General features: G+C 48.1%; 2 protein-coding genes across 5 annotated transcripts in view; one reads left to right on the top strand and one right to left on the bottom strand.

Moving 5' to 3' along the window:
* CC2D1B (coiled-coil and C2 domain containing 1B) overlaps positions 1-6,421 on the top strand; it is a 32,540-nt gene extending 26,119 nt beyond the window's left edge. For both annotated transcript variants that reach the window (XM_062003439.1, XM_062003438.1), the window contains exons 23-25: positions 3,295-3,385; positions 4,005-4,135; positions 5,289-6,421. In XM_062003439.1, the coding sequence (XP_061859423.1) occupies positions 3,295-3,385; positions 4,005-4,124 (211 nt within the window). In that variant the 3' untranslated portion in view covers positions 4,125-4,135; positions 5,289-6,421. The remainder of the gene's footprint in view (positions 1-3,294; positions 3,386-4,004; positions 4,136-5,288) is intronic.
* Positions 6,422-8,343: 1,922 nt separating this feature from the next.
* ZFYVE9 (zinc finger FYVE-type containing 9) overlaps positions 8,344-20,359 on the bottom strand; it is a 60,012-nt gene continuing 47,996 nt past the window's right edge. For all 3 annotated transcript variants that reach the window (XM_062003436.1, XM_062003437.1, XM_062003435.1), the window contains 9 exons: positions 20,110-20,334; positions 17,664-17,746; positions 16,861-16,965; positions 14,171-14,321; positions 12,748-12,828; positions 11,334-11,496; positions 10,322-10,427; positions 9,242-9,418; positions 8,344-8,608 (listed from right to left, as the gene is read on the bottom strand). In XM_062003436.1, the coding sequence (XP_061859420.1) occupies positions 8,447-8,608; positions 9,242-9,418; positions 10,322-10,427; positions 11,334-11,496; positions 12,748-12,828; positions 14,171-14,321; positions 16,861-16,965; positions 17,664-17,746; positions 20,110-20,334 (1,253 nt within the window). In that variant the 3' untranslated portion in view covers positions 8,344-8,446. The remainder of the gene's footprint in view (positions 8,609-9,241; positions 9,419-10,321; positions 10,428-11,333; positions 11,497-12,747; positions 12,829-14,170; positions 14,322-16,860; positions 16,966-17,663; positions 17,747-20,109; positions 20,335-20,359) is intronic.

The following is a 20,359-nucleotide window of genomic DNA, read 5'->3' on the forward strand; positions in this document are numbered from 1 at the left end:
TGTTTCTGTTTCTGGGATGTGCAGAAATGATCCATAGGTTCTCCAAGATGGTTTTCAAGTTGTAGAGGTTTTAATTTGTGAGCTGAAGTCCCATTGGTTTTACTCCTGATCCTCTACTTGTGTCTCTGTTGAAAGCAAAAGCTGATTTTTCTTTCTTTGTCAGTCTCAGCTGCTCCACTGCTCTGTTCCAGATTTCATCATTACAGATCCTGCCTCTTTTGCATAGAACTGTGCAGTTTTTACATTTGTTTAGAACATTTCCCCTCTCCTTTGCATACCACTGCACATATGGGGCATATCCTGTTGTTTTACCAGCTGGAGCTGTGCTTGATCTAAGGTCTGAGCTCAGGCTTAAGTTCATCCATTGGGAAACAGTCTCCAGTGACTGATGACTTGTAGGCCAGCTCCAGATTGTCCTTTGAAGCTTTTTCAAAGATCAGCAAAACAAAAAGATTAATCTGTGTGTTGTCTCTTTTCTGAGTCAGAGATGATTTTGTTGTTGTTCTTAGAACAGGAATCTAACGAGTTGTTAGATTGTTTCTAGGTTGGGGTGAAGGGGTAACACTTTCCCTGGGAAAATAGCAAGAGGGAAGGAGAAACAGCAGAAATGTGCACTGGTCACCTTCCCCCAGCAACCTCCCCAGGAGAAAGGAGAGGATTAAGTGGTCTGGGCTCTTTTCTAAAGACTGTCAGCTCCCTGTCTCTCTTCAAGGCTATAAATGAATAATGCTTTCAATAACACTTGTAGATGTTGTGTTTTTGGGGTCTCTGATAGCTCTTTGATCATCTTCCAAGAATTATTTTCTCTCGGTGAACAAAGGAGACTTGTTTCAGGTCATATATATTAAACATCAGTTTAAAAAACACTTTCAAGTAAAAACCCAGCAATGTATTTTTCCAAAGGGAAAGTCTCTCCTTAAACCTCTCCTAAAAGCTTCTGAAGATAAAAGGAGATTTCCCCAGAGCTGTTTCTGCAGCCATAGCCTAGAGCAAGCTCCCATTCTTCACTGCAAACCCCCTGGAACTGATCAGGGATGAACCAGTCTTCATTGTTTCTTGAATCATAACATGGAAAAATGCTTTTAAAAAGAGTCAGATGGAAGAGTTGCTGATTCTCTTCTTAACTTCATGAACAAAGTATCCCACATACTGCAGTACAATTATGTAATGCTCGCTTTAAGGTGCTGGGGAAGTAAAGGAAGTATTCTGGCCTGTCAATGAATTCTGAACTTTTCCAAGTGATTCTGTGTGTCTGCTGGGGTCTCACTGATGGAGGCTCAGTCTCATCCTGGGGAAGCTTTCTGTCCACAAAGCCCATGGGCACCGTGTCTGCAGGCAGTGCTGTCAGCCTTGGGGTCCTTCAACATTCTTTGTCTTTATTACAGCTTTTACTTCAACTTTTTGTTGAGATGGACAAACTGACAAGCAAACTGACAAGTTAAGCAGCAAGCTGGAAACTCAGCTGGAGTCTTTCAAGTCCTCCCCACATGAGCCAGACAGGGAAGCTGGAGCTGGAGGCAGGTTCCTTATGCTGCAGTTAGCGGGAGCTGTTTGGAGAATAAGGGAATGAAGCAGTCACTGTGGCAGAGGGTGTGAGGAAACAGCCTCACTCCTGCAAGTCAGAGGTTTTACACAGTGGGCTGACAGATGCTCCCTGGGCAATTGCAGGTGGTGGCAGTGTCAGGTCTGTGTTAATGTGCTGGGTACTGTCACCACAGGAGATGTGATCATGAGGCTCTGTATAATAACAGTCAGTTTTCATTGCAAAGGTGAAGCCTCACTTGGTATGTTAGTATTCCTCATGATAATAGGAAGAAGGGTGGATGTTTTGGGATGGGTGGATTGGTTGATTGTTGGTTTGCTTGCTTGGTGGGGTTTTTTTTTTCCCTAAGTAGAACAGTATAAAAAAGGAAGCTTCCAAATTCGTGGCAGGTTTCCTGTCTAGAACATGACAGGCATGGCTGGCTGGCTTTCCAGCCTCCAGGCTCTGAAGATTCTAGTTGCTTATCAAACCTACTGGAGACTGATTCAGGCAAAAGCTTGAATGCAGGCAAAGAAATCCAGCACTTTGAGGTGAACACTTCGTGGAATCTGTGTGTTTCAGTCTTAGCTGCTGCATTTTAGGGAAGTGAGTTCGGGGAGGGATTGCAGCACCTGTCTCTGGCAAGGTAAAGATGGATGTCTCGCTCCTAGAACTGTTAAACAGAAGTGACTGTTCAGTTTCAGCAGACTGGGACTTCTAAAATGATGGATCTTGACTGTTAAAACTACCAGTATGAAGGTGAATCAAAACAACAGCTGAAGTGAAATGTTCCTCCTTGCTGAAATTGGATTTGTCAAAATGAAATGGGATGACTCACGTGACTTGTTCCTAATAAGTAGTTTGCCAAAAGCAGCACGTGCCTGTGAAATGTTTGTTGTGGTGAGACACAGAGCAAAGCTGCTTTGGGAGGCTCTTGGGCTGGTTCTGTAGGACAGCCCCCTGCAGCAGGCTGCTGACTGTCCTGTCTCCCTGCACAGGGATGAGAGCTGCTGCCATTCCCAATGCCAGCTGAGCTGATTGGTTTCCTTCATTACCACCCTCATCTTTCATTTCTTTGGAAGAGAATAACTAACAAATGAGTACTTCTGTATCTTGTCCTTGTAGTCCAGTTCACTAAGGGTTTGCCCCTTGCACACTGGCTTGTCACGTTCTAGTAGGACATCCTGACCAGTCCTCTGGAATACTGTGTCCAGTTCTGGGCCCCTCAGTTCCAGAAGGACAGGGAGCTGCTGGAGAGAGTCCAGCACAGGGCCACAAAGATGATGGAGTGGAGCATCTCCCTTCTGATGAAAGGCTGAGGGAGCTGGGCCTCTGTAGTTTGGAGGAGACTGAGGGGTGATCTCATTCATGTTTACAAATACATAAAGGGCAGGTGTCAGGAGGATGGGGCCAGGCTGTGCTCAGTGATGTTCAGTGATAGGACAAGGGGCAATGGGTACAAGCTGGAACAGAAGAGATTCTAAAGAAATATACAGAAAAACTTCTTTCCTGTTCAGGTGAGGGAGCCCTGGAAGAAGCTGTCCAGATGGGTTTTGGAGTCTCCTTCTCTGGAGACATTATAAACCCACCTGGATGAGTTCCTGTGTGACCTACTCTAGGTGGTCCTGCTCTGACAGGGGGGTTGGACTGGATGAGCTTTTGAGGTCCCTTCCAACCCTAGAGATTCTGTGTTTCTGTGACCTCCTTATTTGCTTCTCCTTAATCTCTGAAAAACCTTACCAGTCCAATTAAGGAATGTTTATTTGAAACAGGTCCTTCTTCAGAAGTGACAAGCAGGTGGGGACAGCTCACTTGAAACTGGAAAAGCTGGAATCAGAATGTGAAGTTAGAGAGATCATCGAGGTATGTTTTCTGGGTGAGGGGTGTTCTTCTAGTAAGTAGTATTTGAGCACAAAGGGGACATGAATATTTGCACTGCATCAAGGTGTCTGTGCACAGGTGACTGTTTGGTACTGGGTGAGTTCAATGAACAATGGGCTGTTCTTTGTTTTGTCATCTCTTGAAGTTTGCCTTAGCTGTGACCATTCTGGTACTGGGAACTTCTTGGGGACTGTCTTCTGCAAATTGTATCAAGATGACTTTTCTTGATCGGGACTAGAAATTCAGATGATTCCCAAAAACACCGATGCTGGTAGCTAACAGACCAGAGGGCTAAGTGGAGACTGGCAGAGTAGGTAGAGAACTGCTGTAAGATTCAGCAGGAAGTCACCAAGTGGAACCTGAAACAGCAGAATCCTCCCTTGGGCTGCACCCCAATGGTGCTCAGGCCTCTGTGCTGCCTGTTCCTGTGTCCTGTGCTCTGCTGAGCCATCAGCCCAGGGCACCCCTGAGTGCAGAGCCTGCATGGACCTCTGCCAGCTCGTAGTCATGTGCAGTGAGGTCAGTGCTTGCCTGAGACACTCCAGTTTGACGTGACTGTTCCTGTGTGCACTAACTGCTCTGCTTTTTGTGATTCTTTCAGATATTTGATGGCAGAAAGCCCACTGGAGGGAAACTGGAGGTAAAAGTGAGACTCAGGGAGCCCCTCAGTGGTCAAGATCTTCAAACAGTTACAGAAAATTGGCTGGTCCTTGAGCATTAGTTCTGTCAGAGGTATGAATACTGCATCTCACCATGGTCTGCCCAGAACCTGACAGGGCTACAGATAAACTCTGCTCGAGTCATGTCTTTCATTGGCGTTGACCCGATTACACAGCGCTCTGGCTTTGAGACCATCCAGCTTTATTTTGTAGTGGTGAGCTGACATCATTTCAGAAATGAGGTTACAGACTCTCAGATTGGTTTGGATCTCAAAGATGCTGCTTCACAATCACTCGAAAGAGAGGGAGAGCTTCTACCATCACCTGTAGCTGGAATAATGTTCAGAAAAGAAGACTGACAGGAACTTTCTAGGAGGGAGGGCAATTTGTGTCCGTCCTCATTACTAGCAAAAAGCCTTCCAGTTAGCAAGGACTGTGCTTCCCTTACTAGGAGCTAGAGAAGGGCATTAATTTGTCCCATGGGTAGTTTGCTTGACTTCATCTGAAAGGGAAACCATTGGAGCTTGGCTTTCCTCTGGATACTTGAGATTTGTGGGCAGAGAGAAGCTGTACAGTCGAGTACAGACCATGCCTGGTGCCCACTGTGCTCACCCCAGGTACAGAAGAGGAGCTGTGTGCTGCCAGAGTGGCTGTACAATAGAAGGACGAGGTGGGCTCCCACCTTCTAGTGGAAAGGGTTGCAATTAGGTGACACTTAAGGTCTCTTCCAGCCCTGAACTATGCTATGATTTCTCTTCTTGCAGCCTCTGTGGAAACTGCTTGGTTTTGGAGCTTCTCTTCCTTTCTTGTGCTCCTTTAGGTACTACACATTCTCCTTTCTTAAAAAAATCCAAGTGCAGAGAAAGACCAGAATTCTGGTGGTGCTTTTTAAAGGGATTCTCTACTTAAAGTTCCTGCAAAATAAGTCCCAGAGTCTGTCTGCCTGAAGCTCCTAAAGCTTCTGTGACCTCTTCCTCAGCCCACTGATTAGCTCTGTGTGTGTAAATGGCAGTGAAGGCTCACCAGCTGCAGAGCCACGCCACCCCTTTGCTCCAGTCACTGGAGCTTCATCATTTTGCTCCGTTTAGTGTTTTTTTTACTTTGAGGTGACCATCCAGAAAATTCACATCAGCGTTTGCCACCTAATCCCGTGACCTTGAACTGTGACTGTTAACTACTGCCTCAAGTAATTGTGGTGGGTTTTGGTGTTTGTTTTTCCCTCCCAGATCCTTGGGAACATTGGAAGCTGTGGGATGAACATACATAGAAAGATGCTGCTAGCTGCAAGCACCAAAGATGTTCAAGAATGCACTACTGAACCTGATGTCTACTTTGGTAACAGCCATAGTGCTTATCGGTCCCTGCGAGGCAAAGGGACAGCTCTGCAAGCTCGCTGCTGCTGCAGGGGTCCGCCCGCTCTACCCAGAACAGACTGAATTGCCTTAACGTGGGACTACTCAGGGCAGCAGGACCGTGTGCCACGAGCTCTGCAGAGCAGCCTGGGGGGATGTTTAGCCCCTGACCCCTTCCCTCAGGCAGGGCAGAAACTTTTCAGTCAAGTCACAGGTAAGACCTTCGCTAGAATTTGTGTCTCCAGGTGTGGGAGCAGCGCACACGGCCTGGCAGACAGGCTGCCGCTGCTCTTCTCTCCTGCCGAGGCTTGTTGCAGTTGGGGGGTTTTGTTTCCCAAGGACTCTGGCAGCAGTCTGGGGGCAGCGTGTCCCTCCTCAGCACCTGCCCTCACCACCCCAAGCCCAGTGGGACGTTGCCCTTCAGAGGCTTCTTAGCAGCAGCTCTTGAGGGAGCTGTGTTTTTGCTCTGGCTGCCAGCTGCCCGCCCTGCTTGCTGCACGGCTTGCTGAGTGCAGCCCTGGTACTGTGCCTTCAGCCTTTTTCCTGTCTCTTTGGTTTGTTTTTAATTTAAAAAAGCCTGCTACACTCTGCTGCTTCCCAAATGTTCTCTGCATTTTTACTAAACTAGGCTTTTCCAGTCCTTCCAGGTGATGGGAAAACAGCCACTCTGCTGTGTAGGAAAAGGAGTGATGATGATTTTCAGGAGTGCTTTGGGTCAGCAGTTTACAAAAAAAAATGGTACCAAATATGTTTCTGCTCTTAAATGTGTGTGAGGGAACAGAAAGGGCTGATGTGGGAGGGGAGGATGTGCCTGTGGGGGGGGGAGCTGGAGCACTCCCCACCAGCTGGTGAGTGGGGCGAGGCTGGAGACAGAAAGGGGTGCAGGGAGGCTGTGGCAGCGCTGCCTCTGTCCTCCTGAGCAGATGAAGACAATACAGTTGGTGGTTTTTAATTTCAATAAATTTAATATACAAAACTACATGTTGAAAATAAAAATATAATATGCAGTTTTTTGCAGTGTTAACTAACTGAATTTTAAAAGTACAGTTTTTGTTCTCCTAAAACAAGCACTCGTCTCTTAACAACATGGTCATGAATTAAGGTCATTTCAAAGGCTATGATCGAAGCAAACATGTCAGTCATCGGCTGATAGTGTTCTGCACGAACAGAATCCAAACCTAAACGACTCCTGGGGCAAAGGAAGAGAAGGTAAAGATTTTTCACCTCTTTTGCTGCATTATTTTAAGCCTGACAATGCAACTGGAGTAAGAGGAAGGCCAGTGCTGGGGTAAAGCTGGAGTGCCAGCCCCAGGAGGAAAGTTACTGGTTTATGGAACACTCTCCTGGGTGCTGAGCTGCCTCCCAGTGCCCACGGCCACGGCCTGGGGAGGGCCAGGAGCCTGCAAGTACCCTCAGTGCTGCTCGGCTGCCCCAGGGGGCAGGGAGGCTCGTGCCAGTGTCAGAGCTGAAGGTTTGTCCTCTGGGAAAGGTGAAGTGAGCTGCACTGAGCTGAGCCCTCCTCTGCAACGCCAGAGGTAAGGTCTGTGATGTGCCCCTGTTGTGAGCGTAGCAGGGCCCTGCCTCCTCCAGGGCCGGGTCTGGCATCTGTGACACGGCCTGGGCCAGACTGTGCTTTTTTAGAAAAGCAGTAGCTGTTGCCAAACACACTCTGTACATACACTGGGTTGTCTTTACTTGTAGTTTCCTTTTCCTTGGCCCATCTCATGCTGTAGGTTCATTTAAACAGCACGGCCTCAGTTGCTTTGCACTCGCCTGTGCTGGGCAGGGGGTGCCTGTGCCTCATCATCCCCACTGTGGCCACAGAACTGGCTGCCCGAAGACCTGAGATCCCATCCTTACCCTGCACTACTCCCTCTCTTTCCAAAGGGCTTTTCTGTACAGCCAAACAAAGCAGCCCCCTTCTCTCTGCTGCTCTGCCCTGGGCTGGCAGCTCCCACGGGGCCTGTGGAAGCTGCAACTGCCTCTTCTCCAGCTGAGCCTCAGTTCCAGCTCCAGCATTGGACAGGGATGGGCTTTTCCTCACTACAGCCTGCTCAGGTGAGACCAAGAGCCCTGGGCCAAGCACAGGTGTCCAGAGCTGACCAGAAAGCCTTTCTCAGGAGAACATGCACAAGCAGCCACTCTCCAGTCCGAGGTCAGCTTTGGGGTGGTGCTGCCAAGATGAAGTGCAAGCTGTCCTGTGGTACCGTGACACTGGTGTTACACTGCAGTGTACAGCCAGGAGGAGACAGAGAGCTGCCCTCGGTGATAATTGGCTTTAGAAAGCAGGAGTGAGACTTAACTGCAACTTCAGGCCTAAGCGTTCCTCTGCTTCACGGGTTTGTAAACCTAGGATAGAAGAGCCAGGAGAGGACAGAGGTGATGGGCTTTTAGAGTAAGTAGAGGGGGAAAAAAAGTAAAGTAGTCTCTCAGCCCCAGCCCCCTGCAGCAGCTCACTGCACTTCCCGAGCACTGCCTGCCCTTCTGCCCCTCTGGACACGTATGCAAAGGGAGGTGTGGCTGGGTCAATCCTTCCCTGTCTCCCCAGGGCCACTCCAAACCTATTTCAACCACTAACCTGGTCAAAAACGTGCGGGTTACTTTTGCCCCAGGCGGGGCCCGGGGGGAGGGCAGGGGGAGGGCTGGGTGCTTGCTTTGCGTGTCCATCTACAAACACTACAAGAGTGGAGTTTCACTTTTTATTTAGGCCCCCGTGATCTTTGCCCCAGTTGGAGCATTTAAGAGTTACAGGACTGTAAGTCTTTAAACATGAGCATTTTTCTAAACAGTAACAGAAGTGGAGGAGCTGCAAGGAGAGCGTAGCCACGGTGGAGTAGAGAAGCTGCCCTGATCCTCTGGTTGTTGACAATGCATAGAAGATTTAGAATTATGGAACAACTGTCCCTCCCTCCTCCCCCCACCCCCCACCCCCCCACTAGTGTTAACAAAAGCTTAATTTTTCCAGTTTTAAAGTGCAAATGATTCAGATACAACTGCTGCTGGAACAGGTCTGAACAGAAAATGAAGTCCTCTTATGAGATGTTTTCCAGAATATAAAAGATGAGCTCCATGATGACCGGCCCCTCGCTCAGCTGACAGGCCCCTCCATGAATCACTGGCACTAAGGCACTGTCCAGGTCATTCATGTACTGAGAGGGCAGTGGCTGTCCGTTACTCCCAGCTTGGTAACCAACCTAAAAGAAAGGAACAGGGGGTTTTACAGAGAACGGGCCCCGAGCTGTGCTGCAGCGGGCAGGGAGGGAAGGGACTGCAGCATGAGCTGGATGGAGCAGGCACTAAAGCAGCTTTTCCACTTGTTTGGGTTCTCCTCTCACTTCCCTGCTTAAGTGCTGCGGTCCTGGGAGCTGGTGCTCCTGAGAAGAAGGTCCTGCCAGGCCCCCACTCCCTGCTTGGAGCTCCTGCACTCACAAGGAGACCATCCATCTGTTCCTCTGCCTCAGATGCAGTGGGATCATTTAAGCACAGCCAAGCTCCTGAACAATGTTTTCTGCTCCCCCAGGAACACAGTTAATGGGCTCCTGGCTCTGGCCTGTGCTGCAGAGGCCAAGGTGGAGCTGGGCTGTGGCTGGCAGGGCTGGGCACTGCTCGCTGCCTACAGCCAGAGCAGCTGCTGCTGGAGGCACGTCGGGGGCAGAGCCGGCGCCATCTCAGGTGGAGACTCACCTTCCACCTTCCAGGGGTGGCCCAGAGCCCCAGCCCCTCCCCACAGCCTGGCACTGACCCAGAGAGCAGCTCCAAGGTCCTGTTCCCTTGTGGGGAAGGGCCAAGGGCCCAGCCCCAGGCAGCCAGAGCTGTTCAGCGCTCACCTGGTCGGAGTCGAGCGTCACCCGCAGCCCCAGCTTGGTCATCCCATCTTCCTTCAGCAGTTTGAGGTGAGGACACAGAGCCAGGCAGAAGGCCTTGGCCACGTTCTCTGTGAGCCTGCTGTGATCAGCTGGGTCGCTCAGGCTGCTGTGTTGCTCATCATTTTCCAGGAAAAACACCTGAAGGAAGGGTTCAAACATGACATGGCTGTTCTAGGAAAGGAGGTCACGGAGCTGCCCCTGCAGCCTTGTACAGATGAAGCCTTAGAGAAAGGCTGCTCAGGGAAGAGCAGCTGCAGCCCCTGAGGACAAACCACCCTGAGGGGGGAATAACCAACTTCAAAAGGAAGATTTAAATAGTTGTGTTCTCAAAAAACCCTTTCAGCTCTGGTAAAAACCCTCCTTAGGGAATTCCCTGTGCCCTGCACACAGCTGCTCACAAAAACCTGCTTTTAAACACATGTTACTTTCAGAAAATCCCATTTTTAGCAGAAGGCAGCACAGCCAATGACCTGTGCTACTGCTGGCACTGAGGGCAGCCGAGCTGGGACAGAGGATACCAGGGCTTCAAGCTGCAGGTGAGGGATGTGGCCCAGCAGGCAGGGGCAGGGAAACACTTGAAGACATCCTTTACCAGTAGCAGTTGTGTGCTGGCAGAGCCACGAGGGCCAGCAGCTACACAAGAGGTTTCTGCAAGTGCTTTAGGCCACAGCACTTCCCTTTTAACTTGCAACACTATAAAGAAGGTGATTGAAAATACCACTTTGAAAACACAAGCAAAAAGCTTTGTCACCATTCCCAGAGGCAGTGTGTACCACAAATGCCAACTGTTACCTCGGGTGACACAGCGAGCGAGTATTTTTCTGTCTCCCCCTGTGTCCCAGAGCCCTGTGTGGGAGGTGGCTGCTGCCAGGGTGGTGTGTTCCACGCCTCTTTCCTTGCAGGCAGGAGCAGTGACACAGGGCTGCTGTGAAGAATGTACTGCTGTGGGTTTGGGGGGGAGGGAGAGCAGGTGGGAAGGAGAGGGCAGACGCTGGGAGCCACAGTGGCTGAGGGGGTGAGATGCAGCTGGCCCTGACTCACCTCTGTCCACCGAATGACCTTCCCATTTGCCTTGTACTCTGAGCCATGGAAGATCTTCACACTCGTGATGGACTCCATGGATTTGCCATCAATAGGGCTTACAACACTGTCAAAGGGAGGGACAAGAGTATGTTCTGACTCAGCAAGAGACACCAGTCGAACAGACACCATTGTGAAAGAAAACCTTTTGGGGTCAAAGGGCAGCTCCTGCCACACCTGAGCCCTCCTGCTGCCTCACTGCTGGCCCTTTCCTACCCTGGTGCTCCGCAGTTTAACTGCTACCACCCAGCACCTTGTCCTGGCCAGCCTAAGGCAATGTGCAAAGGAGCTTCCTGCAGGTCTGCAGCAAAGCTTTGCCTCGGAGCCCGATCCCACAGCATGCTAAGGCAGCACCGAGGCCTTTCACACACACCTGGGTTCTATTCCTTTGGAACATGGGTGCAGGCCAGCACTGCCTGGAACACTGCTCTCACAGCCCAGAAGTTTGTTACAGGACTGACCCAGAGAGCCTGAAACTTCAGCAATCCCCTTTCTAGAGGCCGAGTCCTTAAAGGTTGTACCCATCCCAACAGCACTTTGCTGCCATAACCACTGGGGCTGCCACATCCACCTTTCCTTTGGCTTTAACTACCAAGAGTCCAAACACACTGCTGATGCTCAGCAAATCCACTTCCAGCACTACTAAATGCAAACTAAGCACCACGAGAGCAAAGTGGCCACAATATGCAGGGTTCAGCACCGAGCACTGGAGCCAGATCAGTGCTTTCCAATAACTGGATATTAGCAATGGCAAAAAATCCATGGCATTGACAACTTTCTAAACGATGCCCCAAAGCCCTGGCATCTCAGTTCCATTTTCATTATGTTTAATTGCACCTTATCACTCAGGATAGAGGCACAGACTTGCAGTTCCTATTGATCTGAAGACTCATGCACCGTATAAGATCAATTATGATTTTTACCAACTCCAGTCAGTCACCACTCGGTGGCAAAGAGCTGCTGCCCTACTTACCCCTTACTGAAGTTTTTGTCGTCTTCTACCCACTGAATATGAACGTGTTCCTGAGGATCTTCAGCATCTACTTTGCCACAGGTGATGGTGAAGTCTTTCATCTCTCTCAAGGCCTGCCTCAAAGAGTCCATGTTCTCAGCGGTGATCTGGACCATTACTCCATCTAGAGAACCAAGAAATCCTCGTAAGGCAAGAGAAGGCACTGCACAGAGCCTGTATGAAATACACACCTTTCCTCTTTTTGCAGCAGAAAGCTTAAACATGTATTTTTAAGAGTCACAGGCAGCAATACTCCACTATACTACTTCTGAAGGCTCAGACCTAAAACATAGCACTGCTGAGGCCTGAGGGAGAACACAAGGTTAACGTGAAGTCCATGTACCAGCTGAGTCAGCAGTGGCAATTAGTTTGCCTCCAAACTTGACCCCTGCTCTAGACACCCCTCAGAAACCCCGTGTGACCCCCCTCTCAGCCACCCTCGCCTCTGCTGGCGCTGGAAGCAGCACTCAGCAGTGACAGAGTTGCCTGAGTGGCAAAAGACACTGAATTTGGAATGGATCAGCCTAAATTACTGCAGAAATCCCTTTGGAACGATCCAGTTCTCCCTTGTGCAGACGCCTTGTCCCCCCATCTTGCCCTAGTCATAGAAAATGGCACAAAAGGTCCCCCGACCCTGCAGAGCTGCGGTGAGCGGCTGCTTCCCAGCTCACCCGTGGGCTGCACACACACAGCTGCAAGGAGCAGCTCCCAGAGCTCCTGCCTGGCTGTGGAGCTGTGCTGGGGGCAGGGGTGGGCTGCTTGCACACCTCCCCAGCTGTGAGGAGCCAGCACTCCTGCCTGCACCGTCACAGCCATGCTGCTGTAGCTCAGCTCCCGAGCACCAACGGCTTTCAGCCCAGCGTGCGCTGGCGGCATTTATGTCTGTGGCATGACAAGGGGTAAAAGTAGACAAACCAAACCAGAGAGGTGCCACAGCTCAACAATCCTGACTTGTGTTCTCTCTGCCCACACACAAGTGTATCCACAACACACATTCACAGCCTTGCCTAATGCAGAGCAGTGTGGGGACAGTAAGCTCAGCAGTGCTTCCTCTCCTGGCTGCTGGCTTACACATCCCATATTCCTTAGGCTTGCAATTTCCTCACTCAACCCAAACTAGTAAACTGCTCACAGCCTCACAAGCCACATATTTCCTATCTTAGCCTCATTTTCTTGTGTCCCTGTCCTACAGTACCTGGGCAAGTTCCTCCTCATTAAAAGAAGCAGAGGGGTTTTTTTGATCAAAAAGTAGGATAAAGCTGAAGCAGCATCATGATTCAGAAGCCCACAGCTTAACAGCAGAGCCCTGATAACTGCAGAGCTGAGCTGTGTTACAGGGAAGCAGCATGTTTAAAGTAAGCAGTTCAGTTCTTACCTTCTACTATACTGGATTTGGCAAGGTAGCCTGAAGAGGATTTTAAAGCTCCACTGAACACAAAGAAGCTGGCACCAGTCACTGCAACAACAACAGGAGCGATTTAGGCAGGCTGTTGTCAAAACAATACCCTGCACAAGAACCAGGTCTCACAGCTCTGCCATCCACAGAGGTGGTTAATCTAAATCAGGACAAAGGCTGCTTAGAATTACAGTGACATTAATGCACATCACAGGCTTGCATATGGAAGGGCAAATCACCCAGCTATTTTCTAAACTGGACAACAGTTTGTGTCAACCTTAGTGAGTGCTCATATTTCATCACTCTCCCTCTCCCCATACACACCTGTAAGTTTCAGGACTACCAATTTTGGCAAACCAAGTACAGAATTAACTTGTAGATGTTCCCACACAGCTGTTCATAGATCACACTCCAATGCCACCCCACAGGCAAGGCCACAGCTCAAAGCCACTTGAAGTAAAATTCTCTTCAATGGCCATTAAGCATCATGAAACTCCTGCTGGAAATCCCTCTTCTTGTCCCACATGTAAGATTAACAGAAGTCAGCTGAGACCATCAGTCCTGAGTGACATCCCGTGCCAGGATACTCACTGGAATGACTGGGGACATTTGCCAAACATTGGCCTCTGTCTTGCTTGTTCTCATTTGGAGGCAGTATAAATGTCTTTGCCAGAAATTTTCCCCAAATCCACAACGTTTAAATTCTGAGCACGGAGCTGCTGCAGCCTGTCAGCCTACGCTAACAAAAACAAAGCCTGGAAATTCAGATGGTCTAACTGAGGTGAAGATGAGGAGCTTCCTGAAGATGCGTTACTGAAATGCTGCTGTTGTTGGTTACTCCTGTTTGCCTTTCTCTCATAATAAACCTAATCTTCGTCTTTTCCAATGCTATAGGTCAAGCACTGGCAACCACAACCTCACCTGTAGTGCCCAGTAGTGCCTAAGACCATCTCATCATTCATGGGGAGATGCTGCCTAAGCCAGTGACAGCAGTGACCTCTGGAGCACCGCAAGTCCCGAGCTGCCTTGTGCAGACAGGATTACCATCTTTACGAGGCAGCAAGTTGTTATGTGCTTTATTTTATGTCTGCTTCATTTGTGAGGTTGCTACAACAGCTCTCAGGCAAATTCAGAGCAGCAACATTGACCTAGAGAAGCGTGACGTGGACGCAAACTGCACACCCAAGATCCTCCCGCAAGAGGAATAAAACACTGAGAGGGGGAAAGAGGGAGACAGAGCACTGTGCTACAACTCCTCACGTTGCATGTCCAGCTCACCACGCTGCCCATTCAGCAACATCAGCAGCCACAATTCTGTTCTCTGAATGTCTCTCAGGAGCTGAGTGCAGTGCAGCCAAACCCAGGACCCGACACGGCCCCGGCCTCCCCTGCGCGCCCTCACCCTTCCTCGGCTGGTTGTGGATGCTGATGGCCTGGGTCTGGTAGTTCCCATCGTCGTTCTGGACACACACCAGATGCGAGTCTGCCTTCTCATTGAAGCAGGCCCCTCCTGCCAGGACGTGCTCGTTGGATTTGTTCATGGCTTTCATCATCTGTAAACACAAAGGTTTCACGTCCGTGGCGCGTTGGCCAAAGCGCTGCCAGAAGCAGGCTCATTGTGCAACGGGGCAGTTGGACACCACAGACTTCTGTGTCAGGCTCTAGCACTCAGAACCAGAAACTGCCTTGGCAAGAGGGTTCTGGTCTTACAGCACCCACCTGTGCTGCTTTTAGTGCTGTTCTCTCTCAGCTGGCTTGAGAAAAACAAATTCACAGGGGCAAAAAAACCTTAGAAAAACCACTGGGAGGAAATATCTGGCTGGTTTTATGAGCTGAATCACAACTGCTGCCTCCGCAGGTCAGCACTAGACTGGCACTCAGACTTGTGGCATTTGATCCTGGTTCTGCCACCACCAGACACCAAAGCTTTAGTGTCACTGTGCTTCGTCTGCACGAGTTACTCAAACTGAGATCAATGTCCCCAATTTGAAGACTTCAGATGTTGAGGTCTGACTCACAGGCATCCAGACAAGATTTCATTTCTCCTCAAAGAAGGCTTCCAGAAAGCACCCAAAAACATTTGTGATGTATCTGCCTTTGAGTTTTGCTGATTATTGTCTAACATACACCTAGTCACATGCCTCAACAAAACACTCTTGTAACTTATATAGCTTCTTGCCTTTTCTCCTCTCTTCATGGAGGCTCAGACTAGAGGGTTTTGGATCCAAAAGAAAAATGAAGGAGTCATCTATCACTAGAATTTGTTTCAAAACCAAATTGCTGAAATGAATAAAAGGCAAATTAAATTACACACCCACCCTCAGTGAAAACCCTGATGAGAAGGAAAAACTGCTGAATTATTTGCCATCTCCTAAGAGCAGCCGTACCCCCACCCTCTGCGTCCTGGGGCTGATAAGCACACACCACACACCACACATCTGCCTCAGTCTAACGTGAAACCTTAATTACAGCATCAGGAACAGTAGCTGATGCTCACCATTGACAAATGTGTAATGTTTGGGGAGGAAACTTAATGAAGAGTTTGCAACAGACAAGAGTGTATTTCATTATCTACTTTCTCATGTCATGCTCCAGAAACAAGACTTTAGCTCAAGAGCGGCATTTTACAGAGCAGGGTAGCTGCTGTAAGCAGGACACGAAACAAGGCAACTCATTACAACAGGACAGTCACCTTTGCTGAGGGACTACACAGGCCAGTAAGTATCACTACAAGCTGTAGAGAACTGAAATAACTTTGAAGATAGAAATGTGTATTCAATAGGAAAACTCCGTTGTCACTGTTGAATTTGTTAATTACTGTCTGAATTCTCCACGTTTAATCTGTGCAGGAGATTGAAAATGAGTTTTCACTTGCTTGCTGGTTTGAGTGACACTCTTTTCTAATTAAATACTGCTTTACATGGGGAAAAAGTAAAGCTCCTGTGATTAATTCATCTTCATTCCAACTAAACTCAGATGAAAAATTTCAAGGAATTCAACCTTTCAACTGGACTGCAGGCGATAATGTTCAATAGATAACGCTTTCTGCACTGAAAAGTTGAGTCCTTGGTTCACATTGGTCAGGGAAGCCAAGCACATGCAGAGACTTTGCTAAGCTGCACAACACAGGAACACCCTCCCAGTCCAGCTCAGTGTGATGTCCAGCACAGAACTGGAGCTGGCAGCCCTGCAAACGCCAGGCACAGCTAACACTGATGGCTGCATCTCGGCTGCCAATCCCTGCTGTAGTCACACAAACTCTACAGAGCTTTTCCATTTGCTCACAACCACACCAAGAACTGACACACCCTTCAGAAGACCCTTTATCTTCCTGCTTCATCAGTTGCATCTTTGTCTAACTTCACATAAGAAGGATTTTGTACTTTTTAGTTTTCAGTTCATTTATTTATTCTCACAATATTTTACTCAAGTGCTCCTTGCAGGGAAATTCTCTCGAGACAAAGCTGTATTCTGCTCTGATACTGCAAGAACATTTACAAATACCATTTTGTCCAGGTTTGCTCTCACCCCAACAACCAACTGGCTTCAAAATACCAAGTTACCCTGTCCTCTTCAGACACAACACAAAATCCATCATCTTCTTCACTGCTCTCTCATTATTGTTCAAATACCTTCCCAGCCAGCTTTCTCAACAGAGGACCCTGATTTTCTCACACCAGAAATCAAGTATAAAACGTAGATGTTGAGAGGAATTTTCCATCAACAGCAATCTGACAAACTAATCAATGCTTTACACAGATGAGAAAAGCTGATGCACGTTTTCCTCTTTGCTTACCTCACGTGTACAGTTTGTCAATTTGTTTGCTCAGATCAAACCAGTGTTACACTTTATATGTAAATAGTCAAAAACCTGAAGAAAAAGAGTCAGAGAGTTTCATGACCAGCCAATTGCATTGCATTGCTCTGGTGAGCCAGCCTCCCTCACTTGCAATAGATGTGTGCACCATGCATTTATCGCTTGCTTTTGAGGCAGTTTTCCCTAGTGGCAGTGAATAAAATAAACCTCCTTTAAATCCCAGGTCCTGGAACCACAAAGAAACAGTACACAAATGCATTTCTCATAAGCATTACCTCATTATATCTGTTGCTTGGAATTTTGATGCTGGTTTTTCTGACTTCCATATCAACCACTAAACCTTGGACCACAGGCAGTGTGTACTGGTAATTTCTGAAGTCCTGGTGATTAAAACAAGGGTTTAAAAGTTAGGCATGATGATCATCATGAAAGCTGTGGGTTTCATAACCACTCTTGTGACTACTGCACCTTACAATAATTGTAATGAGCAACTGAAGAGCAGGGAGGGATGGGGCCATCACAGCTTGTAACTCCAGAAGCGAGGTACACCAAGGGAAAAGCATCACCCTGACAGCTGGCCACTTGGATGATTGTCTTCCATCAAAATTAACATTCTCCTGCCTTGAATGTCATTACTATATGTAAGAAAAATTGTTTTCTGTGTTCTGTTACTGGACAGAGTTATTAGATTTCCTAGCAGGGAGATTTAAGTCATGCATCCAGGAGAATTTTCTATGCTGAAAATATCAGCAAAGTAGGAAGAGCTCTGGTCGAGGTGCTGCACAATCAGAGCTGTGACTGCACTTCCAAGGAAGGGATCTGAGCAACTAACACTCTTCTTTCAAGACTCAAACACTCTCAGGTGGCCAGGCATGGGATGTTGATTTGGGTACCTTGTTACAATTCATTGTCCTGTAGAAAGGTAACATCCAATATCAGTAACAGCAGGTAAATTCATCCAAGTACCCACTATTTCCTCCTGTCACCTTCTAAGCCTGCCAGCTCTTCTGTGCAACAGTTCTCCCCACATGGACCCATTCACATGGATGGAATGTGCAAGCTCAGCCTCAGCACTTACTGCAAGAAGGTTCATTATCGTGTGTCCAGTCTCTCCAAACAAAGGCTTACGGAATCTGACGCTGAAGAGTGGGCATGGATAAACTAGGACAAAATAAACCAGGAAAGGTCAGATGGGAATTTACACACTGAGGTTCTGCAAACACAGACTGAAATACAATCTCCTCAGCAGCAAGAGACTGGAAAGAACAGAGTTTAAAAAGGCAAAAAGGAAGAAGGGTTTAACGTTACAATGCACCTTATGTGTGTGCCACGGCCCCTTGCTCAACATGCTAGAAACAGTAAGAGGAATGATGTGGAATGCTTACCAGTGTCAGACTCAACCCACAATCTGGACACTGATTGCAAAGACAACTTTTCTAAATGCTTTTCTCAGGCTACTTCCCGGAGATGGCTTTGTCCTTTTCTATGACCATCCTGCTGCTCTCCACTCTAGCCCTATAAGCATTTGGCTTCCCTGCCTGACGTGTGAGATTCAAGTGATAATACAGATTCATTCATTTTCTGTTTTCACTGTTTCCTAAGAATATGGCACGTTCTCTATGGGACTGTGTCAAAAACAATCAGAAGGACATTTATGGTATGCCAGCAATGCAAAATATCTGCATTCCTTGGCTGGCTCAGCTCTACTTGTAAAACATCCATGACGCAATTCCAAGGGCAGTGTATGGATCTGGCTGCATTACATTATGTTGCAGCAGAACCCTCACAGTGCTTGAAACATGACTCATGCAGTAAGACGTAATGCCAAGGTTTTCTAAACACATGTTTGAAGGAAGGTTCCTAAACTACCCTCAGGCAAATGCTCAGCCTGATTTCCCAAAATGCTGCACCTCTTCACTGTTCCCAGCGTGGTCAGAAGGGGCTGTGAAATACTCAGCAGGTTTGAATAACATCAGCAGGATTTCCTGACTGAAATAAGCTCCAGCTCCTGCACATTGATGTGGTCTCTGGAAAGCACCACAGCTGCTCCACATGCACTGCACAGCTCACCAACTCAGGCACAGCGTCTGAAGCACTGACAAGTGCTGAATTTCCCATGTTTCCACCCTGGCTGCCCACAGCAGCTCAGCTACACCCCAGATGCACTGAATTCCCTCAGCTTCAGCCCTACATTTGATCTGCAGATGCTCAGCAGATGTTTTCTGGCCATTTAGCAAGATTGACTGCTGGATTTGATCTGCTGCACATTCAGCAACGCTGGACAAATGGCCAAAATCTGACAATTCCACCAGCAAAGAGGATGTTTCTACAGAAACCTGGGACACAAATGCAGCCACTTCTAAGTGGGGACTGAGGAAGCAACCTGCAAGTCACAACTGTCATGGTACAAGTAATTATGCCTCAATCCCAAGCACAGCTATAGCAGAGATTCAAATCCCAGCTTCCCAAACATCCTCAGAGCAGGTTTTGTCACTGTGCTGACAAACAGATGTTGCATCCAAAATCAGATATCCATTTTTCTTTGTTTTTCTAAATGTGGATGGGAATAACCTCATGGACACACACACACACACACACACACACACACTTACCCACCCTTAACACTAATGTTTCTTCAGACAAGTTTAACCTTCAGTCCTCACCTCCAGAAGGCAGATTTTGAAGATTTGCTTTTTCCTCTTCAGGTAATTTATGAAAAGAACCCTGATGTTCCCAACATGTCAGAAGCTCAATGTACAAGTCCCTGATCAAGCATATTCTAAAACTTGTTTTCTTTAAAAGTTCAGAAAAAGTTTGGAAAAAAACCCACTCAGATCCTTTTCATAACAATTCAGATTTACAAGATGTGCCAATTAAACCAGTAGATGAGCAAGACATTGTAGCTTTGGCCCAGCATGGTGGACAGGCTTCCAATAATGTCTTTGCTCCTGCACTGGACAAATGCCTTTGGAAAAAGATTTTACCCTAACTTTATGCAAATTTCACGCTAACTGCTAAGATTTGGTTCATCTGAAACACTCCCTCCAGCCTACTTTTTGCTAGTTGCAACAGAATTTTTGCAACAAACTGCCAGGTGAGTTGCCCCTGCACACTTGCTGTCATTCTCTGGGAAAGGAGCGTGGTTTTAAAAGCCACCATTCCTCCATTTCAGCACAGAAACAGCATAACATTCCCAAGGCTCTCCCTTCTAACCACACCAGGTAAATCAGACTTGCTCTGCATGTAACTCTCCTTCAGGTCACTAAGTGAATGACAAACAGCTGCTCAGAACCAGATTTTGTCTCCACAAAACTGTCCTCGATCAACCAGTGGAGTTGTGAAAAGGCTGTAGGTCATATCCCAGCCTCAGTCCTGCTGTGCTGTTTGGTGGATGTGAAACACTCTTTTTACATGCCTGTTTAAGCTTGTGTGGCTTTGCCAGGTAACAATTTAGGGCTGTGTGTGTGTGTGCTCTGTATTGTCCTGCAGAAGTCACTGCAGCTGAAAGAATGCCTGTTACTTACGTCTGTACTCCGCTCCGAGCCTCAGCATCAGGCGGATGGGGAACACTTTAGCCCAGGGAGTCTCCCATTTCTGAATGAGGATGCCAAACAAGTACGGTGGGGTTGGGAGCACCAGGTCTTGCAGGGACTGATACGTGGCTGCAACGTACAAGAACCCTCCATGTTCTTTGCTTCCAAGGAAGCTCTGGCTGAAGAAGGAGTGTCCCAGGTTGCCGACGACGTTACCTGTGAACAACGATGCTCATTACTT

The sequence above is a fragment of the Colius striatus genome, chromosome 10 (genome assembly GCF_028858725.1).
Source record: "Colius striatus isolate bColStr4 chromosome 10, bColStr4.1.hap1, whole genome shotgun sequence".
NCBI classification, from domain to species: domain Eukaryota; kingdom Metazoa; phylum Chordata; class Aves; order Coliiformes; family Coliidae; genus Colius; species Colius striatus.